At 42.3% G+C, this 14,168-nt stretch overlaps 1 protein-coding gene across 10 annotated transcripts in view; it reads right to left on the reverse strand.

The window, feature by feature from the left end:
• Positions 1-3,264: 3,264 nt before the first annotated feature.
• LOC110983868 (uncharacterized) overlaps positions 3,265-14,168 on the reverse strand; it is a 92,202-nt gene continuing 81,298 nt past the window's right edge. For all 10 annotated transcript variants that reach the window (XM_022243492.2, XM_022243496.2, XM_022243495.2 and 7 more), the window contains 4 exons: positions 13,040-13,196; positions 11,008-11,180; positions 10,331-10,534; positions 3,265-8,933 (listed from right to left, as the gene is read on the reverse strand). In XM_022243492.2, the coding sequence (XP_022099184.2) occupies positions 7,722-8,933; positions 10,331-10,534; positions 11,008-11,180; positions 13,040-13,196 (1,746 nt within the window). In that variant the 3' untranslated portion in view covers positions 3,265-7,721. The remainder of the gene's footprint in view (positions 8,934-10,330; positions 10,535-11,007; positions 11,181-13,039; positions 13,197-14,168) is intronic.

Consider the following 14,168-nt stretch of genomic DNA (forward strand, 5'->3'; position numbering starts at 1 on the left):
ATAAATGTAACGAAGATTTCGTTGTAATACGTCAGAATGTACCAGGCACGTGCCCCCCCCCCTTCGCTTCCGAGTTCCGCTCATTGGTGTTGTTTTTTTTTCCAATAAATATATAATTTTAATATTCCGTAATTTTCAAAATATATGCCGCAGTTTATAAATTGATTCTCAGGCGGTTTATAATGAACTGCAGGCGGTTTAAACGGCAACATTTAAAAAATGAAACCAGTCTACGCCGCGCCATACCTGCAGCGCAGCCGACTTGAACCTGAGTCGCCGCCACGCGCCAGCCAGCCACGCGTACCAGCGGCGAAGCATTCCGGGCGTGGGCGGGGACAAGGCAGTCATTTTTTTCATTGGTTACCGTTTACGTTGGCTCTACTCACGTGTTAGAAATGAAGGAAAACAGTCCAGAAAGGCTGAATAGACTTTTTAAATGCACCGTAAGTACTATTCACACCTCACAAATTGTGGTCCGTCTGTTCGTTTTTGTCTTTTACGGTTGTGTAATCCATGTTGTTTATCATTTTACTGGTCTTCACAAGAAATGCTGCCTGGCTCACCCAGCAAGGACACTAAAATAATTTCGACGACTCGAGAAAGTTTAGGTTCAATGAAAACACTGGTTCGCGCGCTGCTTCATATTAGGCCTACAAATTGAAGAATGCGCTCCGGAGAGTGGCGCGGACCATACGGGCACTTCGACTTTTCGCTACGAATGTTTGTATATGAAGCAATGTTTTACCCCCAGTTTCACAAAAGGTGAAATTAAATCAAACTCCAAATATTCTGATTCATAAATGTCGACTTCATTGACTGCTACAAAGTTCCGGTGACATATTCCGATTTTCCGATTTTTTTTCCCCGAACTGCAAAATGAAATGCGCCTCAAAATATTTTTTTTTCATTTTTAGTTAAGTGAGTGGGGGGGGTAATGATTTACTAGAATTTATCACTTTTGTAGAACTTCTGAAATTTATGTGGGATTTTCTGAGATTTTTTGATAATTATGTTCATATCATTCACTCGTCTCCCAGCTCCCGATTCAAGGTGCAGGGTGAAGAGCAAATTCATATACCAGGCCAATTCACAATACGCCGTGACTATTGAAAACTGAAGTAGGGGACCTATGAAAGTCTTGCATGCGTCCTTCGGTTCGCGACAAACATGGAACTTGTTGATATTGTGTTCAAAACACATTACGATAGGCCTTTGTATAAAAATATGTGTTCACAGTGCCCAAAGTTCCACTTTTGGGTTTGACGAACCCCGCCCCTAGTCTCTGGTCAGGCAACGGGCCTGCATACAGATCACAATTCAGCTATTTTGCGGACGCCGAAGAATACGTTTCTCCGAGTGGTCCTTAGTGTTTTTTCATGCTCAAAGGTTATGCGAAGAAGCCCAAAATTAATCCCGTACTGTCGGCTTATGTGTAACACGGTCATTTCACTATTTAAAAACAAATACTAGAGTTTGTTTCTTGAATCCCAAAAAGTTCAGCAAGTTTTTACATCTTGCTTTTCGCCCTCTTATCTGTTGTCTAGTGCATGCATGTATGTAGTTTTAACGTATCACCTTAATTAATATCATTAAAAATAGTCGACTCAGGCACTGCGAATAATTAGGGCCCACTTGTTGTTTTTTAAGTTGAAATGTGATCCTGTTGTTTATTTTGTCAACTAAGTGATTATGAATAACATTTTTTGTCATTTCTGGCCAATTCAACTTAGTTTACACTGGTCCCCATATTCATGAATTGGGGATGGTACAGGTCTAGATCGCAACTGTGTCGGGCCTGTTGGGTGCACGGTAAGAATTTCGAGAGACACTTAGTCTTATTTTTTATGTTCATTGTTTGTTGATTATATAGATTTATTATATAGATTAGGTTAGAGACAGGGTGGATTATGGGTGGTTAATTAAGGAATCATAAATGTAAGGGAGGGGGGGCATAAATCTCTGGAGGGTCATACGGGGTACCATTTTTAGCGCGGGGCAGTTTGCAGTTTCAAGACAGACAAGATAAGGATCTTTCAATAAGGATCATGGAAGAACGTTGAAAAGCTGACAGACCGCGGAACTCATGCACGCTAAAACGAGGGCGAAAATAAGCTCATACCAATTGTATCGAAGTTCAAATTGTTCCATTTCTGATTTTTTCAAAGGAGATGGAAATAACTACAGTAACAGAAGAAGCAAGTTTGAGGTTGCGTTGAAAATCGTGGACTGTGTGTTGTTACAATGCCAAACACCAGGAAGTGCCCTTTAAATGAACGTCTTGGAGTACCACGTTTTGGCCACTGAGGATTTCAAAGAGCACCATACGCAGATCTATGACTTTTACTCGTATGTGATGATGATCGAAACCTGTTAAAGCTTCCTGCTTCTTGCCAAAAAGGAGAGACTTTACTTGGTGCATTGCTCTGAGGAACGACTTTGGGTGGTCAAAATAAAATAAGCAGCCATGGGCGGAGATACCCCTGGAGGATGGGGGTGTATCCCCCAACCTTTTGAAGTGAGAAATATTACTAATATAACAATCACCCCACTTCTCAAATCACTGACAGTGCGCATCATTTTCAAAATGTACTCCGCGCTTGCCAGCGTCACAATCTCACCTGGGATGGAGGCCGTACTGATCTTTGAGAAATCATGCCCCCTCCCTCATGCGATAAAAAAAATCTCCGCCCATGTCAATAGCAAAGGAGCACGGGTGCGTCGCATGAACACTTGAGCGAGCTTCGCCGAATAGGAAACGAACTGCTGACAATTTCGAAAAATGCGTCTTAACACGCACCCTCAAAATGACAGCTTACCTCAAAGAATAATTTTCGAGGGACCTAAGTCTTACTACTATCTTTATGTGCTTTTAGCAATCATTTTATTTATCAGTTATTTCTGGGCATGAGGTTCGTTCGTAAATTTACTACGTTCGTAAATTTACGAATTCCAAAATGGTCAAATTTCTCACCTCTTGAAAGCCATTTTTTGTTCTCGCTTAAATCCACTTTGCACACTTCTACTGGCCGAGACGGATTGGAACTTTTGTCAAGAAGTATGCAATAATTATATGACTTTTGGAACGTGAAGGTGTGGAGACATTGCTAAAAGTGGTACTTAAGTCACCTGCGCTGGAATAAATGTTGCAGGTGTAAATCGCACGCGAACAAGCATCCACTAGTGGTGTGTATACGAAGATGTTTGCTTGCTACAAGCTCTTTCGATTACTCAAGCACGGACACCATAAGGCACTAAATACAACCCTTCACTGTCTTGAAGATCTTTTATTCCCTTAAGCAAATATTGTGTGATTACATAAAATAACACCATACATATTACTTATATTTAACACAACATGGCTGGCATTGGCAAATGATAAAAATTTACATAACTGAATAATTAACCGCTAACCGTTTTTGGTGGCTGCTCAATACATAAATGCATTCTAATATACAAAACGGGTTCTTGATTAATTTTGGATTTTTGCCCTGCCCGCCGTGTATTTTTTAACACTGTATGCTCAGTGTATGCCCCTGAAGGCTTGTGAAAAAAATCTACAAGCGTACTCAGGTGGGACTCTACCCCAAGACCTTCTGCTTACTAGTGCAGACGTCTTGCACGCTTGTGGGTTTTTTCACAAGTCTTCAAAGGCATACAATAAGCATACAGTATTAAAAAAGACAGGTCAGGCAGGGCAAAAATCCAAAATTAATTTACATATCCCCGGTGCAAGTCAATCTTTGAAATACGGTTCATGTTTCACAAGAATACTTAAACTAAAGTCCCAACTGTGGTGGTGTTTTATAACATACAACTACATAAACTACGAACAAAAGAGCTCAAAGTGGTAAGAAATCACAAAGAAATTATGGAAGTCTGAATTCAACCTTGAAACGAGAAGTCGAAAGTGATAAAATTTTGAATTCTTAGAAGACACTTCACAGCTGCTTTATCTAGGGGCAAGTTCAATCGTCTGTTAACCACTGGTCGATTTTGCCTGGTGACTGGCATATACTTCATACATCCTTTACCAGTCAAAATTGACCATAGGTTGACAATTTCTAACTGCTCAAACTTACCCCTGTCTAATATAAACCCCCGAGGTCAACCAAATCCTTCATTTTAAATAACAGTTAAACCAAATTAAATAACATAAATCTATGCAATGTTACAATTTTTACATCACCTAATTCCAAAGAACAACAATATTTTGCCACCAACACTCGACCTGATTTAGTTATACTCATAATACTGAAAACCATAATTTTACAAGACCACTGCCGACTACCCGAACATATTTTGGCAAATTTAAAACAAACTGAAACCAAAACTTTTAAGAAATAACTTTGAGAAACAAAAGAAAACATCAAACTAAAAGCACCTCTGAATACAGAATTTTAAACCTGATTGATAATATTGCTCCTGGAGACCGTTTTCCAACCAGAATGCTTGCCATGACCATTTGGCTGAATTATGACTGGAGTTATGCATGTCATTGTCCACCCTAAAGCAACTAAGCAAAAACGTTGGACAATGACACCACAAGAAACAACTAATAGCAAGGTTGGAGAAAATGTCAGGGAACAAAAGACATGAACCGATGAACGATTAATGCACCAAACTTGCATACCAGTAAATACAATTTCCAAGATTCCTGTTGTTTCTGGTCAAAAATTCCACATCGATGGAAAGGGCGATCACGTGAGAGCCAAAGTCTTTCTGACCACTAACAAAAACAGAATAAAAGACATCAAATACATTAGCCGAAAATCTAGCTCTACGTATACCTACTTAACACCATCTCAGAAACTAAAAACTGAATACAACCATAAGTAACCATGCAAGCATGCATCCTTGAAACATGCAGCCCAATGATGCCAATCTCATTTACATATACTTACAATTAAAAAAATGAGTTTACACGTGACAGCCCATAAATATGAATATGTATATATCTCAAATTATTAACATGAATATGCAGCAGGCCTAGATACTAATTATATAAATTTCATTTCACATAAAAATACACTTTGCTCTAGTCTCTTCTATATTTCACACTTTTGCATCAGGAATACTCAGTTAAAACAATAATTTTACACTTACTGTTAAAAACTTTATTTACTTGTTTTACATGATTTGTTTTAGACTTTCACACAATGATTAATACATAACACATGCTCCTAACTTTCAATGGAATATTGACAAGAAAATGCAAACTGTAGCACGGTTCCAAATTAACTCTTTTTTTTCAAAATAATGCCTTCAATTGGTGGGATTGTTCAGACTTTTCAAAACACGAACTAGGATTGAATTTCTTGAAAAAGTTACAATCTTTCTGAATGTTTTCAAATAACTTGTAAATCAAAATGTACAACAGTTTGGGAGAAACAGTTATATTCATGGCAAAAGTTAAATTCGGTGGAACCTTTTTAGACAGAAAACCACACTTGAAAACGTTAACATCTCAACAATTTACAGAACACAGACGATGCTGCATGAATACCAGTGAGTTCATTTCATGGCAAGTTCAAAAACAATGACGTGCGTGCAAGACAGGCTTTTATCAAAAATATTCTGCACAAATTTCTGAATTGTCAGACATTTCTGAATTTCTATCAAATACCCTGTGAGATGGACATACTAATGTCACAGTTAAGTTTATGCTATTTACATAGTGCTCCAATTTGATCTTTGCTTCAATCTGTTTTGTAAGATCTTGGTGAATATGAATTATCTTTCAATTTTGGCGGCCATGTTTACCAAAACAGACAATGGAGTAGGCCTACAAGAAACCAATCACAGGCTTGTTCACTATTAACCTGGGCTACAATAAGAGAAACGTTACACATTTTTGGAATGGCTTGTGTGATTTGACCAGAGACTGGATGACTTGTCGACTAACACATTGTGGAAAACACAAAATATAATATTATGGAATAAGTAAATACATGCAAGATATTTTATCATTTTTTTAAAAATGCAACCTTCTGAGGCAACTTCAGAGTGACGCAGGCTTTGATATTCCATCATGGAATCCAACACCTGTCTCCCTGGTAAAAAGTTCACTGTTGTAGTCTCTCCCTCATTTCCAATTCCTATTCATTTACATTAATGGAGCTTATTTACCGCTTGGAAAAATTTGTCAGAAAAGGATCGACATGTACCTCCAAGGAATTATCAACAACAGTCCTGCCTGTTTGAGGGCGCCAATTCACGATACAACTTACGTGTACATCTCAATTTACATGTGGCATTGGGAAAGGCCCATCTCAAGCAGACAGTGCTTGTCGGAGCCAATTTTGCTTCAAATCAAGATAACTGCCCAATGCCACTCTCAAAATATATACAACCTGTACAAATTATGAACAGCGACCGCTAAACCCTTCTATAGCATGTCTACCACAGAATGGATTGCAATCCATTTTCCGTAACAAATGTTTCGGCAGCGATATTTTTCAACAGTTATTAACTCAAAGGGAGTGTCTCAAAAGTCGGGAACATTTACATCTCGTTGGACCATTTCATTGGAACCGTCAACTTTGTGCATAGGCCATCATTAGGCAGTATTTTGATGGTGATGCCACACTCCAAGGCGTTCCAAATGGAACGTTCCATCCATCCCAAATGATTGGACACTCAACGCCTAAATCCCAGGGTAATTGTTAGCTTCCAATTTCCTTAGGATCTGACCAAAGTGATTCTGTGTACTCTGATGGTTTGGGATCAACACTACATAAGGAATGTGAGAATGTTACCCACAATGGCATGCAATGTCCACGTTGACTTCACAAGGCAGTTAGGCAACCCATTAACCGTGATGATGCATTCTCATCTTTTCACGTTATGTCAGACTTCACTCTCAGACCCTCTATGATACAAATCATTTGTTTTCAGAGTCCATGTTGCTTTTTTAGCATCTGTACAGCACCCTGACATGCCATATGCATCTATGCTTGTATTAAAAACTTTTGCAATTATGCCTTTTACAGCCATGCAATTACAAGCTGGCATTGAAAAACTGCTTAGAAAATCTCAGACCTGCATTCGGATGCATTCTCGATTAAATTGAAAAACTATACACCTGTAGCACAAAATTTGAACGCAGGTCAAGACACTCATTTTAAGGAAGTGCCGAGTGCATACACGAAGGAGTCCAGTTCACAGAGCAGTTTGGCTTGTAAGCAATAAAAGTCTTCACTTAGCACAAATTGGTTACCGGCCAAATTGTCCCACAATGCCTATCTTTTGTGGCTCTCAGCGGAATTTTGCTTAGAAAAAGTTGCTAAGCGACATTTCCTGCATGGCACCTCCATTAACTTGGGGCCAAATTTTGGTAACATGTCTCCAAGCAAAGGACTCTGTACACTGATTTTCGCTCAGGACTTAAATTTGCTGCGCAAATCTTTTCTGCCTCAGAGCACCATGAAAATTGATTCCATGCTGTGATGTTGGAGAAGTCGGAGTTTGGCTAATCTGTAAGCAACTTCACCATTCCAAAACACCCAAATGACACTAACTATGGAGTCAAACATTTCTTCGATAACATCCAAAACAGGTATTGTTGTCCACAGCTGTGAATATTCACCTCTGCATGGAAAGGGCAGAGTCAAAGCTGTAGCCACCAAATATCTAACTGGAATGCGGCTCAGTCATTGCAGTAACATGCCAAGCAGATTGGCAGGTTGCAGTGATTAAAGAGTCCGACCCACTGCTGGCCAGTTCTATGTCTCTAAAACTTCTAACTCATCAAAGTTCAGGGCCTCTAGTGCCCTGGGCGGTCGAGGAACACCGGAGTCTTCTGAGTTCTCTGTGTTTTCATCGTCGGAGAAACTGATGTGGAGTTTGGTTTCTGGAATTGACAGCTCATTGCCATGGGGACTCAGGCTGCCCTCCGACAGAGCCCCAGGGCTGTGGATACTCAGAGAAGTGGAGTGGAGGACAGGCTGGGAGAAGTGGTTGCTGGCATTTGTCAGCCTGGAATCGGAGAGGCTCTGGCCTTGGGAGTTGTGGTTGAAGTTGATGTTGAGGGGTGATCGCTCGGTTAATGTCCCCGAGGAGTCGGTCAGACCGCTGCTGTTGTTGTTGGTGGAAATCTCAAACAAGTTTGGATATTGTTCCTCCTGTTGCTGCTTTTGTTGCTGTTGTCTCTGTGGCTTGCTACTGTGAGGATGCCGGCGGCGCTGCTTCGGTGATTTGCTGGCCGGAGCCTCTGCCAGGGGGGAGACGTTCAGCTCCAGCTTGTTCCCTGTCGAGTCCTGCATGGGAACCGGCACAATCACCCGGACCCCATCGTTGGGTGTCGAGGCGCGCTCTCTGCCCATCTTCTTGGGCCGCTCGATGGTGGGCGTCTCAAACATGTCCCGTTCAGCAGGGCCAAAGCTGTCGCCCTCAGGGGGGTCGGAGAGGATGTTGAGCTTCTTCAGGCTGGTGGTGACCAACTCCTCCTGGCTCTCATTCAGGTCATCATAATCGTCAGCATTGTGGCCATCCGGGAGGGTGGGACCACGGCCGAAGATGTCGTTGTTGCTGTCTGAAGTGCTGCCGCTACTCCGATCCCCTGCTTGCTTCTGCGAGATGTTCATCTGGTTGGTCTCCTCCCGATGCTTCTTGATGGCTTCATAGTTGTCGAACAGATCCTCTGGTTCAGGTTCCTCCGTGTTCCGGTCCACCAGGTCAAAGGGCAGGCTGTCAGCCAGCAAAGGAAACTCTGGCAGGAGGACATCCCCCGGCTTGGGTATGGTCACCTCAGCGGGTTGGGCCGTGGGCTGGGACATAGGCTGGGCCGTGGGCGTCTGCTGCATGTTGGTGAATGGGTTACCGGGGCTGGGCGAAGTACCACTGAGCTTCATCTCTAGTTCCTGGATGTGCAGGACTAGTTCTTGCTGGTGCATCAGGAGCTCACGGTTGTGCACCATGAGTTGGTGAATTCTTGCCTATTACATGTAAATCAGAAGAAACCCCAAATTATGTAATCATGACGAAATCCTGACCTTGCAGGGTACATTCGACAGCAAAGCAAAACACATGGAAAAATACACATACTAAAATATACTTGTACATACTCAGAGGATGTATGCTTTTACAGAATCTGGACCAATAAGCCTTTTGAAGTTAACTTTGACCCAAATCTGGTACACTGAGTTCTTTAAATTCACGCAAAAACATAACTTGAATTCTCCTTACAAAAACCACTATTGCTTAGTTACATAAGAGATACCTTGCAACAATACACTGTTCTCAATGGATAAGAAGGGCACAAAGGAACCAGTCCATTCCAGAGATGGTGGTCGCTATGCAAAAGCTTGCCCCGAATCACGAGGTATAGCAACAGTGTCTTTAGTCTGGGGAATTCAAATCATTATGTTTAAGTGCAGTCAGACAACTCAGTGTATCAGATTTTATTCAAATTTAACTCGCAAATGGATTATTCCACAGTGCATGTACCTTGACAAATTCTATGCAACACCAGAATAAATCTCTGTAATCCAAGTAGGGGTGCGTTTATCATGAGCCACTGGATTGTTCGTCCCAAGAGATGGTGCAGCTACATGTACATGCTAAATATAAATTCCACACAACCAGTGAGTGAAAGTTCCAATGCTCAGGCACAAGAAATTTGTGAACTGGTGAACTGGCAATGGTTTCACCAGAAACTGCATAAAATAAACAACTGCTTCCAATCAGCTTTGGAATTAACCACTTCCTGCCGGGAACTCCGGAATCGGAGACGTATGGTTTACATGCGGGGCCGGGGTCTCCGAACTCGGACAAAGGAAACAGGGCCCTGTAACAAAAGACCGTACTCCGAAAAAAAGACCAGGCTGCTGGGCGTTATCGACATTTTTCACTCTCAAAAGTGGTGATAATCCAGCCTTGTTTTGAAACCGTATACCAGGGTTTGGGGCATTGAGAGCGAGCCGATTACCACCGGGGACAAAAGCGCTACACCACCGCAGCAATGAACCACACAGCACCGCTGCACGCTAATCTGGCCCCTATTGAAAAGAGGTCAGCAGTGCACTGAGCCCGGTTCGTGACCAAAAGAGAGTTACATGACACTGCATAATCTGGGCTCTTTTTACAAGGCTACAGCCTGGCTGAAATACTCGGGCGTCAATGAAGGTCACCTGTCACCTTAGAATAGTGCCTAAAGATTACTTCGTACAGCTAGAAACGTCCATTGAATGAAATGATGAATTTTTGAAGAATTTTGAAAACGGAAAAAAAAAAGTACCCCAAAGCTGTGTCTGTCATTAACAGTCAATAGACAATGCGACAAATTGATGCACAGATTCTTTGGGTGGTATTCTAAATCTACTCCGTGGCTAACCTGGGACTCCATCCTCGCCGAGGTCTCGGCTGACAGCTGGTCCTTCAGCAGCTGCACCTGGGCCAGCGCCACCTGCGTCTGGGCTTCCTGCTGCTGTAATTGCTGCTGCAGGAGCTGGCGTTGGTGGTAGAGCGACAACGAGGCCATGTGGGACATGCTGGGGTCGTCGTAGCCCATGCTGACCGGTGGGACGAAGGCTGAGAACTGAAACAAATGGGGGGAGGGAGAGAAGATTAAAAGGACTTCAATGAAATGGAGAAATGATGAGTGACCCAATAAATTTCAGAATCAAAAGTTCTTGTTGCTTAATTAGCAGGAATACAAGACATTGGCTACCTACTGACCCTGTATACAACATCCAACATTAGCAGTGTAGCAGTTTGATCATGCATGTCTGACCATTTTACAAAGCTTCTTGATTTTTTCCCCCAAAATCTGGCATGCAAATCTTCCATGCTTTCATACAGTGGTCGTCACCCTACATGTAGGTGCCAGGTCATGTCCAAAATTGGCATATGGTGGCTATGGCTTACGTTGTTTTGTCATTTGTGTGCTACAGTGAAATGCCACAGCCATAAACAAAACTTCTGACTCGGATTAGGCCTGATTGATTGGCGAGGTCTGTGGGCACTGCATGAAATGAGTGCTACTGATTTCTGCCCCAATACAGTACGTACCCTCTGCTGTGAGTGAGAGATGAAGAACGGGTGCTTGCTCATCATCTCCGGCTGAGCGCTGGCCGGTCGCTCCGGCATCTTGATCTCCTGGTTGTCAATCTTGGGAGCTTCCTTGGCAACATCTGCTGAGAGGGGGCGGGGCTTGGCCTCGTTGCCCCCATCCACTGCTCGTTCTGGGAGGCACAAAAGACATCAACAGTATCACCATTAAAACTTGAGACACAAGCTGGCATGATGGCTGAGTTTGGGTGGCTTGTTCTCATATGTTCAACAACTCAATCTATTGTTCATGAGTCAGATGACGGGAATGAATTATTGATTATCCTAGAAGTTGGTGGCATCCATGTACATGTACGCTCTTCAAGGGTTAACGTTTGGATAACTGGGCTGAATTCTTTTTTATTTAACAAGAAACATACATTTCTGTGTTAAGGAAAAGTATCAATATTAATTTTGCAAAACACTATTTTTGCTGCTGTTCAAAAATCAATATCCAACGAGTTTTTTCGATTGTTCCTGTAAAACCCTGAATGAGGAGGTGGTGCGTGATCCTCTTCCAAGAACAGTGTTCTTGGGTCGAGTTCCTGCCGTTGGAGAACGAGAGTAAGCAACGCCTGCCAACAACAGCATTTTTCACAAACAGATTTTCCAATGTCATCGGAATGACAAAATGGGTGACACGTCAAAACAACAAACTCGATTTGCTCTCTCCTGCGCAAAACTACATGTAACCAAACTACAGGTCTATGCTTGTGGAGGGGATCCTACCTGGTATGTACATGTACCTTTAATGTTTTATGCACGTCACAGCCATACATTGTATGTATTGTGTATTTCTGCCACTGATGTGAGTAAACGGTTTGGACAAGCATACATTAAGGTTGGATGATTATTAACCTACTTAGCTCTGGTTGGTATGCAATATACATGTACATGTACCAAGGCTAGCGCCATTTATTGAGATTGTTTTGTACTCAAGACACATGTAAATCAGGGGTGTGATTTGGGGAAAATGAAAAATCCCCGAAACATTCATCGGAGGGTTTTGCAAGTCGGGTTGGCCACAGCTTCCTTACAATTTGCGGCATATCTATTTGATTATAGGAGGAGATTCAGGTGCTACGTGTAAGCCACCACAAGAGCTGTTCTTACTTTGAGGGATACAATTATAACATTTACTGCAACAAAACCCTTGTCCTCATTCACTTCAATTGCAATTATACATATAAGCTATAACTCGTGACAATCAAAGACCTAGAAGTGACACACACGCATGCAGTGATCCACAAAATTCTATTACAATTTATTAAAACTGAAAACTGTCTCACACAGATGAGTACTGCATTACTTGTGACACCAGGGCATATAGTTTTTGTGTTGACTACAGTACTACCCAGGTTTGTCTATTTTCACAAGAAAGTCACGATAATATATCAATTTCCCCTTGGTTAATTCTTTGTCCACCTCGGTTTCCAGCCAGGAAAATTTCCAAGAATTCTTGAATCCTTTGTCTACATTCATATCCCCTGCCCTACCTACTACCTTGTTGTATGACATTTTTGATGGACGTCGATGACATTAGACCACGAGAACGAAACAAAACGGCAGACAGACGCAAGTTGTACACAGTGCATGCAACGACAACAAGTGTACCATGCATACACACACAGCGAACGTAAAGTACGTTCAGTACACAACAATCATACCGCTGGCCTGGGTCCCTATGTTTTAACAATGATACCCCCTCCGTTCAATGTACTATTACCTATGTATCTGGCACATGTCCAGGGGGAGTAACAACCCAAAAGCGCATGCTATACACTTAAACTTGTGCAAGTCTTTCGCTTAGTTTCGCACCAAATCTTGTAGTCTTTGCTTTACAGAAATTCCGGATAGTCTCACAGAAATTCTGGAAATCCGGAAAAATCCGGACAAATCACACCCCTGGTAAAATGTAAGCATATGCCGCAACAATGAGTTTCTCGTCCCACTCTTCACAAATTGAAGGGTATGCAAAGTGCGGAATACTCACTGTGGCTGGGGCTGGGCTCTGTGGCCTGTTCCTCACCCTGTTTGTCGCTCTCTCCGTCTGCCTGTCCGTCACCCGTCGTGGACGCATGCTGGATGCTCAGCTTGTGGCACACTTCGAAGGCCTGGCCAATGCTGCGCACGATGCGCATGGCTTGGCTCTGCATCAGTAAAAAGACCACGGAACATCGTGAGAAAGAACGAGGCTTGTGGACCCCCCCACCAAAAAAAACCAAGGGGACTGCACATCTCAGTGCAGTGCTATGCACTGATTCGCTCATGTGGAGATCTCAACAAAGCTTTGATGATCCTTGTTTCATATAAAGCCAAATTTTTAAATGACACCAGAACGTAAACTTGCAGGTCATCTCATATACAGGGGTATGTACCAATCAGTCAACCTAGACATCAGTTCATTAATTACTGAGATACTTTCTAAAGCATGACTATGGCTACATGAGTATTTGATGTCACAAAATAACATGTACAGTGCACTTTTGCACCAAGTATTAACCAAGAGTTCTTGCCTTCATTTATTACCCCAGGAGGCAATATTTTCTTACTGAATTCAATGCACTGATTTATAGCGGGTGGCAATAGGCCACCCCATCGTGAAACTAATGTGGCGCCCTCTTGTGATGCACAACTAGAGTCCAATGTTAGATGTAGCATTGCTGGTTGTCTTACGCATGAACTCATTCTGTCTCTGATGAGTGGGCAACCCCATCCCCAAAGTCAGCCCTCACATCCAGAACATGGCTGCAATTGAGATATTTCTCAATGTCTTGACTCACAAAAATGCGTCAAGTGCAAATCATTAGTGACTTTGGATATGAGGTAAACTCAATCTCCATGCAGAGAATCCCAAGGGCTTCCCCACGTTAAAGTTCATGCGCTTTTACCTCGGTACATTGAGCCTTGACATCGACATGTGTTAACTGCAAAATGCTTTAGAAGGATGAAACTATTACCACTTTCACTTTGTCCCCCAGATCCATGTAAATGCACATGTACGTATGTGAGTAAAACAAGCCAGTATGAGGTAGGTGATAGACAGGTACCACAAGTGTTCTTTGCCCTAAAGACACATAGGCTGAGTTGGGGGGGGGCTTGTTCTCGTATGTTCAGGAACA

Source organism: Acanthaster planci, linkage group LG11 (genome assembly GCF_054643075.1).
Source record: "Acanthaster planci isolate LZ-2023a linkage group LG11, COTS_SCS, whole genome shotgun sequence".
Classification (NCBI taxonomy): domain Eukaryota; kingdom Metazoa; phylum Echinodermata; class Asteroidea; order Valvatida; family Acanthasteridae; genus Acanthaster; species Acanthaster planci.